Consider the following 19,960-nt stretch of genomic DNA (forward strand, 5'->3'; position numbering starts at 1 on the left):
AAATACAGTGTTAAAATACAGTCATAATCCTCTCTGGAGTTCAGATAGCCTTACTGAAAGCCTTTATCAGAAAGCTAACTTAGGAACTAGTGAGTCTGAAAATAATAATAATTTTAAAATAGGAAGCTCTCCTGGATCTAAAGGTGCAACGTCAGCAGGTATGGATGGGCTCTACTGACACTTTGGTCAGAGGCTGCTACTATTCTGAGAGTCTGGGTGGACTTGTTTATTTGTCCTGGGTCCATTGTCACAGGAAATAAAGCACTGGCTTCAACTTTCAACTAAGCTGACACTCATGCTCTTGAGACCCTTTGCCAGCATAGGGGAGATGGACGTCTTGGGAGGTGACATGCACTGTGTGATGTTTATTGCTCTCATCCCTTGAATCTTGCCAGTTCACTGGACACCATCCTTGACAATTGTCAATGGTGTGGCAGCATCATGGCCCTGGGCACGACTGTGAAGTAGGGGAAAGGGCTTGGGGGGTCTGGGAAAGTGTCTTGGGAGTTCTCTCTTCCTCTGTCTTTCCTGGCCCTCCGCCCAAATTTTAGGAGTACCCCCTTCCCTCCTTTCTATTTCTCTAGAACCCCAGAGCTGCCTTTGTTTGTTTATCTCGTATATGAGAGAGAGATGGGCATTCTTAACTGGACCCTCACACAGGGGTCTGCTCTCAGGCAGCTGGGATCAGGGGCATGTGCCTGGTGTGCACAGGGAGACCTCTAGACACGAACCTGGGACCCGTCCATGAGATCTCAGCACCAGGAAGCATTGCGGTACTGCTGGGCCACTGCTGCTGGCCGGGCTGCCTTCCCACTGCTAGGGAGGCCTGCCTTCTGTGAGGCTCTGTGTTCCTGAATCAGCCTCCTTCACCACCCTCCTGTTGAAACAGAATCCTCTTTTCCTCCGGTCTAAGCAGGGAGGGAAGCAGGCTAATAAAATGATGTATTCCATATTCCAATAAAAATAACTAGTAGGTTTAATCATCCTAATTGGCACTTGAATAAAATTTGCTCTTGAATATGTGCTGAGATCCAACATGGGCGGCATTTTTGAACACAACTTTGTGATCTGTTGCTGGTGCTAGGAAGCGGTAAGGACCTGGGATTTCACTACCGAAGTATTATCATCACTCTGTAGTATCTACCTTTGCACAACGGGGAGGCTAGTTCTCTACACGCAGCATGACTGCAAGGCCAAGGAAACTATGGCTGTAGTCTGTAGGGAGCCTGGTGGCTGGCTTCCTCCTTGGAGAAGTCAAGGAGGAATGTGTTCTTTCCACTTCCTGTTGCCCACCAATTGATAGCTGTTCCACAAATTCAAAGGTGATGTCATTCTGGGGTCAGTTTAAATTGGAATCCTGTATGTTGATCAGCCTCTATTTTTAAGCAACTTCTGAGGAGACCAGAGTATTTAAAAGGCTTAAAAACAGGGCCAGCAGGTGGCATGGAGGTAAAAGTGGCTTGATCTGTCATGGCCAACTAAGTGGGTAGAGTCCAGGACCCAGCACCTTGAGATCACACTGGGTGTGTTTTTGTGCATGCCCAAGATTCTGAGAAGGGAATGGAGGAGAAGGGATTGTGATATGGCCAATCTCCCTGTGTGGTGATTTCTACTCACCTCTCCCGGTGAGCACACCACCTTAAAGCAAAAACACTATAAAACAAGAAAAGGCTCAAAAGCAGGATGCGGGGGAGGGGGGCTCACCCTGTGTTTTCTTTGAGATAGAAAGTTTGGCAGCTTAATTCCCTTCAAAGGGGGCAAATTTTTGTTGTCTGTTGCCTTTCAGCATTTTGAGAAGCAGCTAGAGAGGCGTTTGGCTGGCAGGTGTGGAACGGAATTGTTGGTCTGGCTAATGGGCATGGCAGTTCTATGGAGTGATGCAGCCTGGAGATCTCCCTCTGCCACCTCCCCCACCCCCACTCCAGTCTGAGCTTCCACAGGCAGGGTGTTTCCCTGAGCCTCCTCCTCAGGCCGGGCTTTTCATGTGTGAGAAAGTGTAGTGCTTCCCCACCCTTCCAAAGAGGGCTCCTAGTACAGACCAAAACTAACTGGAGGTGCCCTGTAGGGTCCCCGATGCTGATGAAAACAGTCGGCCAGCTTCACAGTCTTAATTCAACCCTGAGCTGTTGCTTCTTCTTCTTTTTTTTTTTTTATTCTTTCTCACTTTTCCACTTTCCCGCTGTCTCAAATGAGTGCAGTGACCCTCTGACGAGTTATCATTATTTATTTTTAGATAAAATTTTGCTATAGGTCACGTGTGCTTGCCAGAGAGACAGAGAGAGAGAGAGAGAGAGAGAGAGAGAGAGAGAGAAAGCGAGAAATCATCTCCTGTGTGTGTGTGTGTGTGTGTGGGGTGGATGGCCATGTCACAATCCCTTCTCCTTCATTCTCCTCACAGGATTTTGGGCATGCATGCACATGCACCCAGCATGAGTTTTAACACCAGGTCTGGGACTCGAACTGCTGTTGACTACATGGGAGTCCAACGATGTAACCATTATGCCATCTGCTGGTCCCAATCTGAGCTTCTTAGAAGGAAGAAAAAGTGCTACAAAAAACCAACAGGCACTTGGCTAGGCAAATGTCCCAAAGTACTCTGTGATCAAAAAATAGAATAAGCTTTGTTTAAAGCCGAGATTAAAAACAAAACAAGCAAAAGCAAAAAAGCAAACTGGCACTGCATCATTCCTAAGGTAGCCAGCTGAGAAGATGGAGAGAGTGATCAGCACAGGGAGACACACAGCGCCTGAGCCGCAGCGAGCCCTGGGTGTGGGCACTCTGTCATCCCAGAAGATCATGCTGACCTCAAAGAGGGTCAGTAACTACACAGTCGCAGTCCTCTGGGCTGAAGTCTGTTAGAGCTACCTCTGGGCTATGGATCTACAGCGAGCTGATGGCATTTATTAAAAACATTTTGCTACTAAATCTATTCCAAGTTCCATTTTTAATTTGATATTTTTCTTCTTCTTTCTTCTCAAATCAGGGTTAGTGATTCAATTTATTTCTTAAATTGCTAGGGAATGCATTTCTGAGTTTGCAAAGCAGCACCTAACCTTTCCCTTGAACTCAACCAAAGTCATTTATTCATTAGAATAAAAGGACACAAAACCCTCCTGGAAGGTTCATAATTCATATAGTCTAATGGGGGCTAATAGGAAAGTAAAAGTAATGAACACCTAATTAATTATCCATTGCACTTCAGACTAATTCGTGGAAGGTGGTTGTGGAGTAATAGAAAAGCATTAGACTGGGAGTGGGAGAATCTAGTTGCAGTTCCTCTCCATGACCAACAGGTGGTGTGACTGTGGGGCAGCAACACACTCAGAGACGGAGACCTCTGGGTACTCAGTGCAGAGTGAACAGGGCACAGGTAAAGAAAGAAATGGTTAGGGGAGCAATGTTGCAGAATAAAGTACAACGAAGACATACACTAGGAATAGTGGGGTGTGTCATTTGGTTGGGCCTTGTCACAGGCTTAGTGGCCACTAGTACCGGAAATGGTGAGATCTTCAAATATGCTTGTATTTTACAACTCCCTCACTTGGGATCAAAGTGGCCCACCAAGACACCACTTCCCAGTGGGAGAAATCCCCGGTGAAAAACAGAAAGCAGAGCTCTGGAGTTTATCAATCTACTCCGTTCCTGCTGTGGTCTCTGCTATTATTACAGAGTGGCCTACCAAGACGGCCCCACGGGTAGCGATGACACTACGCTCCAGCAGGCTGACCTATGGAGGAAGGTTCCGGTTCATGTCCAGAGACCTTTCAAACATTCTGAGTATGTATGTGCTCACGAGCTGGGGCTGGGTATAGCTGCCAGTGGATTATGGCATGAAGACGCTGTTGGGGGTGCATGTCTTTATCTCTCAGTCATGAAGAAATAGATGAAAACAAACCAAAAAATAAACAAACAAACAAAACTTCGAAGGTGCCACTGCCAACACCGCTAGAATCTAGGTAACTGAGCACAGTTCCTCTCACATCCAACTGGAGAACTGTGGATTCTCTACGCCTTCTGAAGCAGTTTCTTCAGCCCTGGCTGGGTCAGCAGTGTTTCTCAGGCTTCTCTGCCAATGCAGCCTTCTGCTATTTATTTCATCTAGCCTGCTAAATATGACCTCTGGGTTCTGGCTTCCCACACAGTAACTCCTCGACTATTGCTCTGAGTCACCCATTCTCTGCCTATCTCATGTCATCCTGGGGAGAGATCAGCTACATAGACGATTGAAATGAATGTCCCTAAATTCCTGACCAAGTCAGATACTCATCATCATACAGAAATAGAGGGGTCAGCTCCATTTGCCACCAACATAGACCCTCTGCCTTTGCTCTGGATTTTGGAAAGATGCTGAGGACCATACCGCAAAGACTTAAAGATATGCTCGCCTTATTTACTGTTGCCAATGGCACAGAATAATCCTTTACATATCTTTCCAGGCCGATATTTCCAATGAGTCATCAGCGAATGAAGGTCTATGGAGCACTCGTCTAGTTATTAGCAACTGACAAAGCTGGTCTCTTATACCAGGCGCGGCAACTTCTAAATTCCCTGGTGTACTGGTAAGCAAAATGCAACAGAACCGATAGAGGTCTCCCTCATTCTTCTGCGTGGGAAGGGTGGGTCAGACATGATGCTTTAGTACAGATGCATCCAGTCATACCCTCAGCATCATGGAATGACAGCCTTAAGACTGGGGGAGCTTCTCCGAGCAAATATACTCGTTTAGAAATTGCCAGAATTCAAGTCTGCTCAGGTTGCTCATCTGAGAGAGTGTCAATCCCCTGAAAAAAATTGCTGTTCAAGTTTTCAAATGCAAATAGGGTTGAGAGAGTTGCTGCAGGTTAGGCCAAGAAAAGAAAAAAAAAAGAAATCAAGTACCATTCAAAGCCATTCCTGAAATTTAGATATAGCGGACAGGAATGGTATCTTGAGATTTCCATAAAGTTTTGGGTCTTTAAAATCCACAGACTGTGAGTTCAGAATAGAGCAATTGTGTGCCAGGAACTCAGACTGCTTCCATGAAAGAAAAAAGCAGCTCCATTGGGATTTTTCTGATTTGAGTCTCCACAATTGAAATTTGACAACAAGAACTGTCAACAAGGAATCCGCACAGTCGAAATTGACATCACATGGAAGCGTCTGGGTCTGATGCTATGGATAGCGTCAGCCGCTGTGCTAAAACTGGGTTACAAGCTTTCTGCCTGGGTTTCAGAAATTTTTCTAAAACTGGGAGGTTGGTTTCCTAAGTATCTAGGGAACTTCGGCTTACCTGACTTTTGATAGAGCAACCTTTTTTTTTGGCTACAGAAAAACAACCCGGAAAACTTGTAATTGCTTGTCTCAGATGCTCAGATTAGAGTGGGTCAGGCTGGTCAGTAGTGTGGAGGTTAAAGCAACTGGATCCCACATGGCTGACTGTGATTCAAGTCCTGTACCCGGTAGCTTGAGAAACATGCCAGAGGTATGTATGTGCATACCCCAACTGCTGAATGGAGGAGAAGGGACTGTGGTGTGGCCATCCTCCTGAGGGAGGGATCTCTCTCTCTTTCTCTCCCCCCTGCCCAGCAAACACATGCACCCTATAGGAAAAAAAAGAGAGTGGGTCCAGGCGAGAGGGCACTCCAGAAAACAGACAGAATTCACCAAGAGTGATCACCTCATTTCCCCTTTCTACACTTTTTTTTTTTTTTTTTGAGAGGTTTTTGCTATAGGGGATGTGCGCTCGCCAGACAGAGAGAGACAGAGAGATTGGGGGGATTGGCCATGCTGCAATCCCTTCTCCTCCATTCTCCTCTTGGGATCTTGGGCACGCATGCACATGCGCCCGGCGTGAGTTTAAGCCACCGGGTCCAGGACGCGAACTGCAGTCGACTACATGGGAGTCCAGTGACATAACCACTATGCTAACTGCTGGTCCCTTCCCCTTTCTACACTTTATCAGTTAAAAAGATGTAGAATAAAACACATTGGCATCTGGGGTTTTGTGAAGAGAAGCCAGTCCCTTTTACATTTATGCAAGTGGGAGTGGCTCACCACCCTCCTTCCCCCCAGAGCGGTCTGGCTTAGAGTTGGGGGACTCTGTTGTCTTCACTGGGAAAGGAACTCTGTAAGACTTTTTCTTTAAAATGCAACTCAGTGTCAGTGTCCGCACTTAGGATCAGAGCCCACAGGCCGCTCCCACTGTGAGTCTGAAGTCACAGCACGGCTAGGGCTTCTTTTCTAATGTTTCTCCTAAGAAAACAATATAGTTGAAGCTCTCTCTGCTACTTTAGTAATTGGGAATTAAATGCAGTCACAGAATACAAAAAGTCCGAGAATGAGTTCTTGCATCAGCCAGCCATTATGTGCATAGGAAGAAAGGACACACATGTATCTCTGGAGAAACAGAAGACCAATGTCTCCTCTAGCCCTTGACCTACAGCGTTTCCTCTCTGCTGCAGGAGTAATGATGCCTTTTCATTGTATAAGCACTTGTGTTTTTTTTTTTTTTTTTGTTTCAGGGTTCTCTAGATCGAAAGGACCTGCCAGACAGTAAGTGGTCACAGTCTGTTAGAGAAGGCACCAGGAGAAAAAGTGAAACCTAAATATGTATAGGATTCCCGGAACAAGGCTCTGCTCCCCCAAACGGTGCCTTTCTGTGCGTCCGTGTGTGTCTGCAGCGATGTGTGGGCAGCGTGAAGATGTGGTACGGCTGTGATTAAAGTGGGGGATGTGTTGCATGATGTGAGGCTGAGGATTTTGGTTCACATACTCAGACCTGGGGTCTGAGGTCTAAACGAAAGGGAGGTGTGGTACCCACCTTATTGGTTGCATCGATAAATTTGACTCCTTTATATGAGACGGAAAGAATAATAGTAGGGACCTTCTTCATTTGCTCTGTAGACTTCTGAAATTAAAATTAGAAAGCTGTTAGAGCTGTTTGTGTTGCATGGCAACTGAAGCACATAATTTTTCCTCTTGAAAGACAAAAATGAGCTCAAGATAAAAACAACACACACACACACACAAAATACACACTGCACATTCTGATTTAAATGTTTGTCTCTCTTCTCTTGGGCTTGGCTATACTTTGGATTTATAAAGTATATCTGTCTGAGCCTTGAGGATCTAAAATGAGTATGTTCCGCTGTCTCATGAAGGTGAAGGAGTGACTCCTTTTCCCTGACTCCACAAGGAGAATGGAAAATGAAGAGCTCTGTTGCCTACTAGAGTTTCAAGTGACCATTCCTTTCACGAGAAGCAAACCATGCCAGATTGAACTCCAAAAGTGTGTTCCACATGAACTAAATATATGCCGCCCCCTTTTTCCTTAGCCACCCTCATTCCTCACGGCACAGGGAATGTTTGGATATGTCCTTAACGTAGGGATATACAATACATCGCTGCGAATCTTTCTTGCATCCAGCCAAATCCACAAAAGCTACTATTGTAGTTGCAGCAGACTCACTTGTGACCATATAGGGTATGGTACTGCACTGTGACAATGAAGCCTTCCGGGAGCAATCTGTAGGTTGAGTCATAGCAAACATGCCGGACAGTCTGGGTAACCTACTTTATCATTAGAGATGCCTAATTCCCCTAGGCTGAGTTTGTCTGATAGATGTTCACACTGGCTTAATGTGCTTAGACTTTGCAGCTTCTACAGTTTTGGCCACCTGCAAAAGTTTCTCTGTAATTTAGTGCATGCCTTTTCTGGTTAGTTTTGTCATTCATCACGAGTCAGCAGCCGCCTGTTTGCTTCATTTCCTTCTATGTATACTCTTAGTAATCACATGACACATCAAGAAGAACCTACCTGACAGTTAGCCTGATGGGTTTTCCAGAAAAATCAGGTGGGAACATAAAGGGAGAGAAAAATACATAAGAGGTGAAGAGAATGGAACCTATTTCAATAACTCACCAACAGCATAAATTCATTAAAAAAATAACTGATTGCCACAAAAGGAGAAGCAGCTTTACGAATATATGTAAATGCAGTGAAACTGTGATTTTAGAAATTGCTGCAGGCTTTCATAGACCTCCCCCCCCCCATCTCTGCTTTTCTTTTTCTGTTTCTTCATCATTTTGTTTACTGCTCTACCACGTCCTAGGATCGACACGCAAGGACCTTCCGCTTTGAGCTCTCGACAACCAGCTGCCTTGTGTATATTAAGGCGTCAGGAAAAAATATGAACTTTCTTGATTTCTTCTTTATGTTACCCAATTTTCCATTTTTATATTCTGAAATGTGACCGGAATGAAAAGTTTTTAATTAGACAGTGTGAATGAAACTCATTAAACTCAAAATGAGCATTTTTTTTGCATCTTTCACTTGAGCCACCGAAAGCGTATTTCACATTTTCCTGATTGTTCTGACGTATCTTTTTGAAAGCTACTATACCTGTTGTTTCAAAGACAATGAAAATGAATTACTGAGTGTTATTATTTAATATTTATTGTTTTTTACAGTATATTAAAAAGCAGTTCTCTTGAAGTGCTTTAAAACTAGTTTTAAAATTCCCCAGACTTGTCAGTTTTCTTTTGATTGTCAAAAAGAGATATTAAAGATAAAATATAAGGTTAGATACTTTTATCTTTTTCTTTCTTTCTTTCTTTCTTTTTTTTTTTTGCTATAGGATGTGTGCACTTACCAGAGAGAGAGAGAGAGAGAGAGAGAGAGAGAGAGAGAGAGAGAGAGAAAGCAACGTGCCCTTTAAAATTCCCCAGACTTGTCAGTTTTCTTTTGATTGTCAAAAAGAGATATTAAAGATAAAATATAAGGTTAGATACTTTTATCTTTTTCTTTCTTTCTTTCTTTCTTTTTTTTTTTTGCTATAGGATGTGTGCACTTACCAGAGAGAGAGAGAGAGAGAGAGAGAGAGAGAGAGAGAGAGAGAGAGAAAGTGAGAAAGCAAGTTGCCAGTTTGGGGACTCAAACTGCGGTTGGCCATGTGAGAGTCTAGTGCTCTTAACCAACATGCCACCTGCTGGCCCCCCAATTACTTCTTAAAGATGTACAAGGCTAGAAGAAATATGCAGCATGTTCATTTCAAGGCAAAGCAGTGGCTGAACTCTGTAAAGAGAGGGCCGGGCCAGAGCAGGTAGTAGTTTGGCCAAATGGATATGTATGTGAAGAATCCTCAGCAAAGCATAACCATCATGACCATGGGTCTCAATAAGTCACCTCTTTTATCTTGCCATGAATACATTCTCTTGGACAGATCTACCTGTAACATGAAACAATATATAGCTAACATAAAGACAAAAATATCAACATTTTTTGTTATTTATTACATTAATAAAAACTCATTTGTTATTCATCTAGCAATTTGAGCATTTATATGAGGTAGCCCACTGTGCTTGCTCATCACTGGAAAAGCTGAGTCTACTAAAAATATGTCAAACAGACTTCGAATTGCGTACAAACGCCAGTCTGCTGAAAGTGATTGCTTGAAGTGCTGTGTTGAGAAGGATTCTGAGCCTGTGTTTGGGTTCAGAGAGGAAGAAAGGGAGCAAGAGGCAGCACTGGAGCCACATGTGGCCAACTGTGACCTGGTCTGATATAAAGAGCAGCTATAATACAAAGCTGGCAAGTGCAACAATAGAGAAGGGACAGGGCAACTTCAGAACAGAGCCTCATTTTGCATGAGAGTAGAGCAAGTCTCTATGCATTCAACAAACACTGATTACCTGCTAGACATGATTGAGCTGGCCCTTAAAAAAATGAATGGGAATCTTCCAGGTGGCAGATAAGTGCGAAAAAGAGCTGTTTTAGCAGCAGAGCAAGCACACATATGCACATGGGCCTGGAAATGAGAAATAATGTGGGTTTGGGTAACTAGTGAGAGGAGGGTAGAACCGTAGGTTTGGAAGGTTGTGACCTACTTTGTCAAGTTAGGATCCATAGGAAGCTTCTATGCAGCAAGTGAAGCAATTGGATCCATGTTGTTAAAGAGTAGTTCTGGTGGCTGCGTGGAGGAGGGACTGCAACAGTGAGAGGCAGGATGCAAGGAGGTAGGAAACTGTTGTACAAATTTAAAGAAGAAACCCTTAGCTGGGCTGAAGGAGAGGCACTGAGCGGGAGGGGGGGCCACAGTGCCCAGGAAGAAGGAAGAGGCTCTGTGTACAGATCCACCATAGGAGATGAATGAGTGGGAGAATGTCATAGATGAAGGAGCCATTAACTGTTTCAGGAACCCTGGAGGGGAACGTGCTTTGGCATAAACAACGGACATGCTTTCGCATTTGCTTAGTTTGATGATCAGGTGGAGATGTCCAGTAGGGAATTAGAAATGAGAACCTGATCTGGAAGTCCTGCCACACTGAGGAGTGGCTGAGGAGACAAGAGCAGATGAGGGCGTTCAAGACATGAGCATTTCAGAGAGGGCTGAAGGTCACATGCCAGGGAACAATGAATTCTCAAGGGGTAGGACAGACACAAGAGCCAGTGAAGGAACCTGAAGTACAACTGGAAGATGCCCATAGTGCAGAGTCACAGAGGCTGAAAAGGAGACTGCTTAGAAGGTAGGAGCAGGGACCCATACCATAAGGATGGAACAGGATGGAAAAAGTGTGCCTATGGCACACACAGAGCTGCTACTGCTACTGAGTAAAGCCCTGGGCTTTAGCAATGAAAAAATTTTGCTGCAGATTTAATGAATTTATTTAAGTTTTCTTTTTAAGAGATTTTAACTTTATTTATTATTATTAATATTATTTTATTTGACCAGAGAGAGACAGGGAAGACAGAGGGAAAGTAATCCACCAGATCTGGGACTTGAACTGTGGTCATCTATGTGGGAGTCCAGCTCCCTAATTGCCATGCCACTTGCCGGTCTCTATTTAAGGTTTTTGCCATAGGATGTGTGCGTGGACTCACTGAAGAGAGAGAAAATGAGAAAGCCAGGGAGGAAACCACACTGCAATCCCTTCTTCTCCATTCTCCACTTGGGATTTTGGGCACACATGCCCATGTACCCGGCATAAATTTCAAGCTGCCAGGTATGGGACTTGAACCTTGGGTCAGCTGTGTGGGAGTCCAGCACCTTACTACTATGCCACCTGCTGGCCCCATTGAAGATTTTAAGAGCAGCTTCAGCGGAGTGTTGGCAGCAGAAAGAGAACACACAATGAGCTGCACAATGGATGTCAGTGAAAAGGAAGGGAGAGCTGGAGCCATGGAGAGGTCAGGGCGCACTCTCTCAGGCTGCCATGAAAGCATCATGATATAAAGAGCAGCTATAATACAAAGCTGGCAAGTGCAACAATAGAGAAGGGACAGGGCAACTCCAGAGCAGTGAATAGAAGAGCCTCATTTTGCATGAGAGTAGAGCAAGACTCCATTCATTCAACAAACACTGATTGTCTGCTAGACATGATTGAGCTGGCCCTTAAAAAATGAATGGGAATCTTCCAGGTGGCAGATAAGTGCGAAAAAGGGCTGTTTTAGCAGCAGAACAAGCACACATACGCACACGGGCCTGGAAATGAGAAATAATGTGGGTTTGGGTAACTGGTGAGAGGAGGGTAGGATAGTAGGTTTGCTGATTTCTGCCAGGATGCGAAGATTCCAGATCAGATGCTCAACCAAGCTGAACAAAGAGAGGAAAAGATGCAGGATGATAATTTCTTTACTGTTTCCTGGTCCCCACAGTCCTGCTCCCCGCACTGGAGGCCGCATGGGATGTCCACTGGAGGCCGCGTGGGATGTCTGCTGCAGGCCGTCCAGGGGCCTGTGTGAATGACAGTGCTGGGTGTGGCTACGCGTTTTACCCTAGAGCTCGAACTGGACTTCTCCTGCCATTGAGTCCCTTGACAAGAAGATGATGGATCCTGGCCAGCCACAGAGTTCAAAGGGATGGTGGGAGGTCTTTGAGGTAAGGTTCCTTCTTTAAGGGATTACGCTCTCCGTAAAAGATAAAAAAAAAAAACCCAACTCCTTTGTAGGGGATTTTCTGAATCCCCTAAACTTTGTACTTTGACAGAGCTTTCAAAGAAGCCTTTTCATACATAATTTGAATGAAAGATGAAAATGCATAGAAAGAAAGCAAATATACTGAGTCTTCAGGGAGTCTAGTAAGGAAGGCAAGAAATCCAATAAGCGCCCACTTCATTTCATGAAGGCTTTACAGATACGAAAATGTGAGCACGAAGCTTCAGTCCAGTCTTGGCAGTCTTAAGTCCCGCCGTCCCTGTTTTTATGCCACGGTTGTGATCACCATTTGCCTTCCCAGTGAAAAGGCCGCCTTCTGAACATCCCTGCCTAAGCCACAGAACACGCACTCTCAGGCAGTGCCAGCTTCCATGACTGAGCTGCACGCTTTGATGGGTGTCTGTATAATTAATACACTTATGCTAAAAAGTCAAGCCTTATTTATTTGTGTAAACAGAATTCTCTTCTTCAGGCCTTCTTTCCCAGTAATATGCTCAGGGCAGACTTCATGCTCAGGTTGTCTTTTGTGTCTATTGATAAGTTTTTAGAGTTTTTTTAATTTTTATTTATTTTTTTTAATATTGTGTGTGAACTTGTTGGAGAGGGAGACAGAGACAGTGAGAGCGAAAGTGAGTAATGACTTCCCCCCTCCCCCCAGGGCAATCTCTTCTCCTCTATTCTCCTTTTGGGATCTTGGGCATGCACACAAAACCTCCTGGCATAATTTTCAAGCCACTGGGTCTGGGACTCAAACCATGGTCAGCCTTGTGACAGTCCAGTAATGTGACCACTACACCATCTGCTGGGTCCCCAGTAGTTGCTTTTCCTTATGCCATGCTCTTTGGGAATTTCTGAGGTTTCCAGAGTTCTCAAATCTCCTCCCCTTCAGTGCCAGCTCTACGGGAGAGGCTGATTTGCAATGAGGGCCTCTGAGTATCTAAGCAGCTAAATACTCATGGGTAAGGCCTCAAATTAACTTAACCTTTAAGCATCTTGCTCTCCTGAAAAAAGCGTTACAGTGATATTCAACTGCATTTCATTCATAATTTCCCAGACTAATTTTATTATCCCTTTATTGTTTCCAAGAGAAGCAACATTTAGTTGTATGGAGATGTTAATTTTCTAAACCTAAAATAAAATGTCACCTCTGAATCTTAAATTCAAAGGCAGTCTTACATTTAAGCACTTGGGTTTATATTGTCTATAATTGTTAAATTGAATGGGATCACAATTTCTTATCTAGAGGTGGCCACTTGAAATTATTTTTTCCTAATAAGTAAACTCATGAATACTTGTAGAGCATTTTGAGAAAGGAGAAATTGTTGGAATCACCAAAAAAAAAAAAAGAAGTATCTTCCTTCTTTTTCTCCTTTTCTTTTTAGTTTTTCCTCCCCATAGGGCATGTGCACTTGCCAGAGAAAGAGAGTGAGGGAAAGTGAGAAATCACCCCTAGAGTGGATGGCCACACCCCAATCCCTCTTCCTCCATTTTCCTCCTGAGTTTCTGAGCACGCATGTACATGTGCCTGGCATGATCTTCAAGCTGTCAGGTCTAGGATTTGAACCGTGGTCTGCCATGTGGGAATTCAGTGCCTTTACCATCATGCTACTTGCTACCCTCCCTTTCTCTTTTTCATTTTAAATTATGAACTACTTGGTATCAGGTCAGAAATCACTACTGGTACTTTGATTCTAGTCTTGAAGCAGATGCTGAAAAGAGATAGTTTCTTATTTCAGAGTGAGATTGTCAGATCACAGGGTACAACTTTCCTGAGTATGAGTGAGAGCCGGGAATGACGGGGGGCACTTCAGTTGTGAGCTGGCTTGCTGGGTTTGAGTCTGGGGTGATGTTTATGTTCCCAGGAAGAATCATTCGTGCCCCACCAAAACAGAAAGGAGAAAGACTGAGGCCCAGTCCATGGGGTGTCATGGATCCCATGGCCTCATAATACCTTGACCACTTCCGGTGTATGTGAAGCACAGACCCGGAAGAGATTTCAGAAAGGTCTACCACCATCTAACTTATAGAATATGTTTAACCTACCCATGGTACCCTGAGAATGCTTTCTAGTTAGATACTCAGTGCTGAGTCATAACTATTAATTTTGCCATATAATATTTTCTTTAGTTTTAAAGCTTAATTATTATATTCAGTCTCAACCATAAATTAAAATAGGATCAAATAAATATGTTTGGTAATTGACCCTAAATGACTTTCAGATGATTAAAACAATATAGAAAACAAGCATTATTGTGGAGATTCTGTATACAACAAAACTAGCTCCATCGTGGGACTCGTAAGATGTTACAAAGCAGTGCTGGAAAATGAATTCTCAGCCTTTGGAACTCAGTCTAAGGGTCCCTTTCTGGGGAAAGGTGTCCTTCGCCTCCCTGGCTGACAGATGGCTTTCCTCTTGTTCCAGACTCTGCACTCCTCGGGTCCACTGTTGGGGGTCCTGGGGAGGTCTGTTTCCATCACTGCTCTGAGAGCTCCTGAGGACTGTCCACACTTTCATGATTTGCCTGCTTCATTTTGACTGGCACAAAGTCTGAGGTTGGACTTTGGCTACATAACAGCGATTTCATAGGATTCAACTAATGGCTGCTGAAATCCATGACTGCTAAAGAATCCATAAAAGTGACACTATAAAGACCACAGTGCCAGCCTCTCAACACTGAGAACTCAGTCAACTTTTCAGAGAGCACCTAGAAGCCTCGGAGAGCTTTGAGGAGGTCCATGGATGTGATTAGAGGGTTACTAAGAGACGCCTGTGGAGTGGAGAGAGCTTCCAAGATTCCGTGATTTTTCAGCCTAAGCAGTAAAGGGGGTCAGTAGGTGTTACAGCGGGAATGTAACTGAACCCACACAGAAAAGGTCCTGGGGCCTTCCTGAGCATGCTGGGTGTGTGAAGCTAGGATCTGGGGTGCCTGGTACTGGGGTCTGATTGTAGCATAAAGACCCCATTGGGGGGGTGCCTGTCTGAGTTTCTGTTTCTCTCTCATGGAATAAATAAATAAATACACTTAAAAAAAAAAAGGAGTGAAGGTTAGGTCTTTACTTTGTTTCCTCTTTATTCACGACAGAGCATGTGTGTGTACATAGTGGGTGCAGGGAGGGAGACAGAGACAGAGAGACAGAGAGATAGAGAGATAGAGATAGAGAGAGAGAGAGGAGAACTCTTCACAGGGCCTGGTCACATTGAGACCCCCTTCCTTCAGTCCTTCATTCCTTCAGATTCTGGGCACTTAGGTGCATGCCGGGTGTGCTTCCGGCTGGCTGGGCCAGATACTCGAATCCTAGTCACCATGAGGGATCTGGCTTCTTCTGAGCAGTACGTTCCTGCTGTGTCACAGAGCTGGCCCAGAGTTGTTTTTGCAACAAGGAAATGGCTCAAAGTGCAAGCATTGAGATAGGAAGGAAAGGATCCTTGAGAGGGTGCAATGATTTCTAGGGGCAGCTGGGAAGGTTCTCCCTCTGGATGTCTTTAAAAATAGTTTGGGCTCTCATCTGTCACTAATGACTTGGGGAAGGTCTAATTTGACTGAGAAATGAGGCTAAATGACCTCTCAAGGGCTTTTTTGGTCCTAACCACTCTGGCACAAAAGCTGAAAGCATGCAAAACTTAACTAGGGCCACATGACAAGGACAGATAGTGGGCAAGAGATCACACAGACTGCTCCCCCAGTATTCGATGTGACTGTTGTACTGCCCATGTGACTACAAACTCCGGACAGAGTCCGGGCACCTGCTTCCATTCCTCTAGCCCTGGCTAGCGTCCAGGCACAGTGGCAGAATGACTGCACCCAGTAACAGTCACCTCACAGTAGTTGTAATGGCATGCTCAGTAGACCAAAGTCAAACTTTGGATGGTATCTGAATCCCATAGAGGACTTGGTAAATAGCAGCTCTCTGGGGGCTGGCTCCACAACACAGTGGTAATACACTGCTAGGAACTTGGGTACTGCATGGTGACAGCCATTTGAATCCCTAACCTGGTTGGTATGGGACATGCCAAGCCTATGCACGAGTGCCCAGGATCTGGACTGGAGGACTGGGAGAAGAGGATTGTGGTGTGACCAGACCCTGCACAGGGTGTTCATTTCATTCCTTCACTCTCATTTCCTCGTGCACACAGTTTATCGTGAATAAAGACAAAAATGTAAATACTAGACTGTTGGGCCCCACTCCCAGAGTTTCTGATTCCATTATCTGAGGTGGGGCTAAGGATCTGCAATTCCAACATGTTTCCAGATGCAGCTGCTGCTGCATGCCACGCTCTGGGCACCACGGCTTTAAAAATGCAGTTGATCAGTTTGATTGAAAGTCCCTGTCAGAACCTTCTCTGCTGCTGTGCATGTAAACTCGGTTGTGCTGCATCCTACATTAATTCAGAGAGGAGCCAGTTTATCAAAACATACTGTGCTGCTCTTGACAAGTGATTTCCAAAAATCCTTAGTTAGCAGTTAGCTACAGCTCTTGGTCTTGAGAGCAATTAACAAGCATTATTTAATTTTTCCATGGTTTCTTAGAGATGATGAATGTCTACAACATTCTTCACAGAAAATAAAGAGTTCCCAGTCATACAGACAGACTGTGCAGTTACATCTAGAACAGATGCTGATGAGATAGAGTTGACAAGACCAGGGGTCTTGTTGAAGATGTATGGGTTCTCATAAACACTGTCCCAGACCCCCTCAACTAGGAACACATCCAAGATACCAAGTACGTGCCACCGAGAGAAGCAACACGGCCACATCAACATGTGCTTGTAGGCATAGCCTCTGCGGCAGTGCCTCCTCTATGCAATGGGTCTGCGAATATAGCATCTACTGATACATTGTAGAGCCGTTGGGAAAATTAATCCAGTGCCTCATATGAAGTAAACCCCAGTGTCAATGTATTTTTAGCTCGTACTGTTATTCTGAGGATGGATGCTCTCACTTAGAAAGTCTCTTTCCATACCACATGTTCTCACTCCTATGTGGAGGCTAAAACAATTGACCTTGAGCTGGCTGGGGTGGGGGGTGATGGTTAGGTGACTGGATACCACATGGCCGACTATATGGTTCGAGTCCTGGACCTGATGGCTTGAGAATATGCAGGATGTGTGTGTGTGTGTGTGTGTGTGTGTGTGTGTGTGTGTGTGTGTGTGTTTGCCCATATCTTGAAAGGAGAGAGAAAAACAGAGGAGGAGGGATTTTGGCATGACCATTTCCCATAGGGAGTGCTTTCTTGCTTTCCATCCTCTCTCTCTCTGTGTCTCTCTGATGAGCACATGTATCCTCTGGTGAAATTAAAAAAAAAAAAGTTGACCTCATAAAAGGAGAGGGGAGAACAGCAGTTACTAGAGGACGGTGGGAGATGTTGGTTAGCAGTTACAAAATTACAATTAGATAAGAAGAATTAAATTCTGGTGTTCTGTAGCACAGTAGGGTTACTATAGTTAACAGTAATTTATTGCATATCTCAAGAGGGCTTAGGATTTTAAATGCTCCCAACACAAAGTAATGACAAATGTTTGAGATGATGGATATGCAAATTATCCTGATTTAATCACAACACATTATATTCATGCACTGAAAAACCACACTGTATCCCATAAATATATACAATTACTGTGTCAATTAAACTAATAACAGGCCCAGCCATGACAGTGCATGCTGCTAAGACACTGTGCTCCACAGGCTGAGACCACAAGGGAGGCCCCAGGTTTGATTCCTGGTCCAACCCAAAGACTGGGTTCAATGGTGCAAGCCTGTAAGTTTAGTGACTTGGGAGGCCGAGAAGGTTAGTGACAGTAAGGCCCTGTCTTTTAAAAGATCCCAAAGGACAACAAACAGGAAAAAAGAAAGTCCCTTTCTAAAACACAGTCATCTCACTAGAAAAAGAGGACAGACACAAAATTAAGATCTGTGAATGGGCTGGCTCATGGCCTAGTGGTTAAGGCGGTTGGATCCTACATGGTTGACCATGTTGTTCAAGTCCCAGCCCCAGCCTGTGGTTTGAAAATATGCCACACAGGTGTTACTTGTGTGCTCCAAATTCTGACAGGGTGGAGAAATGGAGGAGGAAGGGATTGTATCATGATCATACTCTATGTGTGGGGGTACTTTCTCTCTCTCTCTCGCTCCCTCTCTCCATGTTTCTCTCTAGTGAGTACACATACCCTCTGGAAAAATTAAAAAATAAAAGATCTGTGAGCATAACTGAGTACCCTCTGGGCCGTATGTTGCAATGGCAGTGAAATGTAGTTGCAACAGGAACATTGAGCAGATCAATATCTGGGCCAATGGTGACTGACTTAACATGTTTAGGAAGAGAGAGCTTAAGACAAATGGGGATTGTCTTATGGAATCTTTCAGTGATGTGGAATAGAGATGGAGCCATATGGGGGGAAATCCAGTAATAAGACCAATACAAACCAAAAAAAAAAAAAAAAAAAGACAAGATGGGATAAGATGGTTGGTACTGTTTACTCATCTATTAGGTATGCCACTAAGAAAACACTCACAAAGGAAAAGGCACACACGTGAGCAACATCAGCCAGCAAGGGGCTAGAAATGTGGCCATTTGCCTGTGCTGCTATTTTCATACGCACACAGCAAAACATTTATGGCTTGAGATCTGTATTCACTATGGGTTGGGCCCTATTTGGAGAAAGATAAAAACCTTGGATCCAACTTTGAAACTCAGGCAATAGAAGTTTTTTTTTTTTTTTAAAGAATTATTTTATTTGAATTTATTATTATCATTATTATTTTCCAGTTTGATCAAAGAGACACAGAGAGAGAGAGAGAGGAAGTGAGAAAGTAAGCCACCAGGTCCAAGACTTGAACCGTGGTCGGCCATGTGGGAGTCCAGTGCCTTTAACCACCATGCCACTTGCAGGCCCCATTTTTTTTTTTTTTTTTTTTTACAGTTGTTTATCAGCTTTTCTCCAGCTTGGTTTCTAAGAGTAACTCCTAAAGTTATTTCTGAAAATGACAATTTCTCACAGAAGGAATTTGTACAAGGACAAAAGAACTAAACATGATTTTAGTGTGTCTCTTTTCATGGAAGATGAAAGGAGCTTTTTCATTTAGTATTTCCATCTAATCCCAAAATCTAACTGTTAAAGAACAAAAACAAAAACAAAACTTTTCAACTCATTCTATTATTTCCTTAAAAGAAAAGACCAGAGAAAAGAGTTTTAAAACACTTCAACTAAGGCACAGATTATTACTTGAAAATCTGTATACATTTGAAAATTCATACTTTAGAAAGTGCTTCCAGATTGAAAGTTTAAGAATCATACAAACTAAGGGAATAGACTCAATAAAAACTATGGTGAAACTTCCCCACCCCTTTGGGGAATAAATGTTCTAAACCAGTAGAAGAGTTGTTTATTCCTGATTTAAAAATATCTTCAGGACGACAGATTTCCACTTTATCCTAGCTGAACACATATTTTTCTTTCTTTCTTTTTAAAGAGTCATTTCCTTGGGCATAAACACCTGTGAATAAAACCTATGGAGTTAGAGAAAGTAAGATTGCAGAGAGGATTAAATTGAATACTATAGCCTAGCTCTTACAGGAGCAGATGTTTCCTAATGATATTTAATTAGCAGAATGATGGAGTACTGTTATTAGTAATTATTAGCAATAATTAAAAACCCTGGGGCAAAATCGGAGCTGGGTGATGGGGTATGTGTAAACTAAGGGAGACAAAATCAAACAGTAGGGCCTCATCTGACCAGAGCAAAGCCCTCCTGCCACCAAGCACTCCATGTCCCTGGACTCTTCGACGTGCGAGTTACTCATCCATAGAAAAACAAAACAAATCCAAACTACTGAAAGGCCAAAGCAACACATTTATTGCTTTGTAAAATTCAGTTCTATAGATACATTATCTAAAAGAGGCAATTCCCAATTCAATTAGGAACAAATTACCTCCTCCACCTCCCCCCCGCAAAAAAAAAAAAAAAAAAAAAAAACCGGCATCTTTTTTTTTTTTTTAGTTTGAAAGATGAGAAAATTTTTTTCCTATTTTTCTCAGATTTTGATCATGCT

General features: G+C 43.7%; 1 protein-coding gene across 13 annotated transcripts in view; it reads right to left on the reverse strand.

Annotated features, from left to right (window-relative positions):
* The window catches only part of ANKS1B (ankyrin repeat and sterile alpha motif domain containing 1B), a 1,163,098-nt gene that overhangs the window by 31,311 nt on the left and 1,111,827 nt on the right, over positions 1-19,960 (reverse strand). For all 13 annotated transcript variants that reach the window (XM_027775658.1, XM_027775657.1, XM_027775654.1 and 10 more), the window contains 2 exons: positions 7,796-7,807; positions 6,800-6,886 (listed from right to left, as the gene is read on the reverse strand). In XM_027775658.1, coding sequence (XP_027631459.1) covers positions 6,800-6,886; positions 7,796-7,807 — 99 coding nt within the window. The remainder of the gene's footprint in view (positions 1-6,799; positions 6,887-7,795; positions 7,808-19,960) is intronic.

Source organism: Tupaia chinensis, unplaced genomic scaffold (genome assembly GCF_000334495.1).
Source record: "Tupaia chinensis unplaced genomic scaffold, TupChi_1.0 Scaffold000054_1, whole genome shotgun sequence".
Taxonomy (NCBI): domain Eukaryota; kingdom Metazoa; phylum Chordata; class Mammalia; order Scandentia; family Tupaiidae; genus Tupaia; species Tupaia belangeri.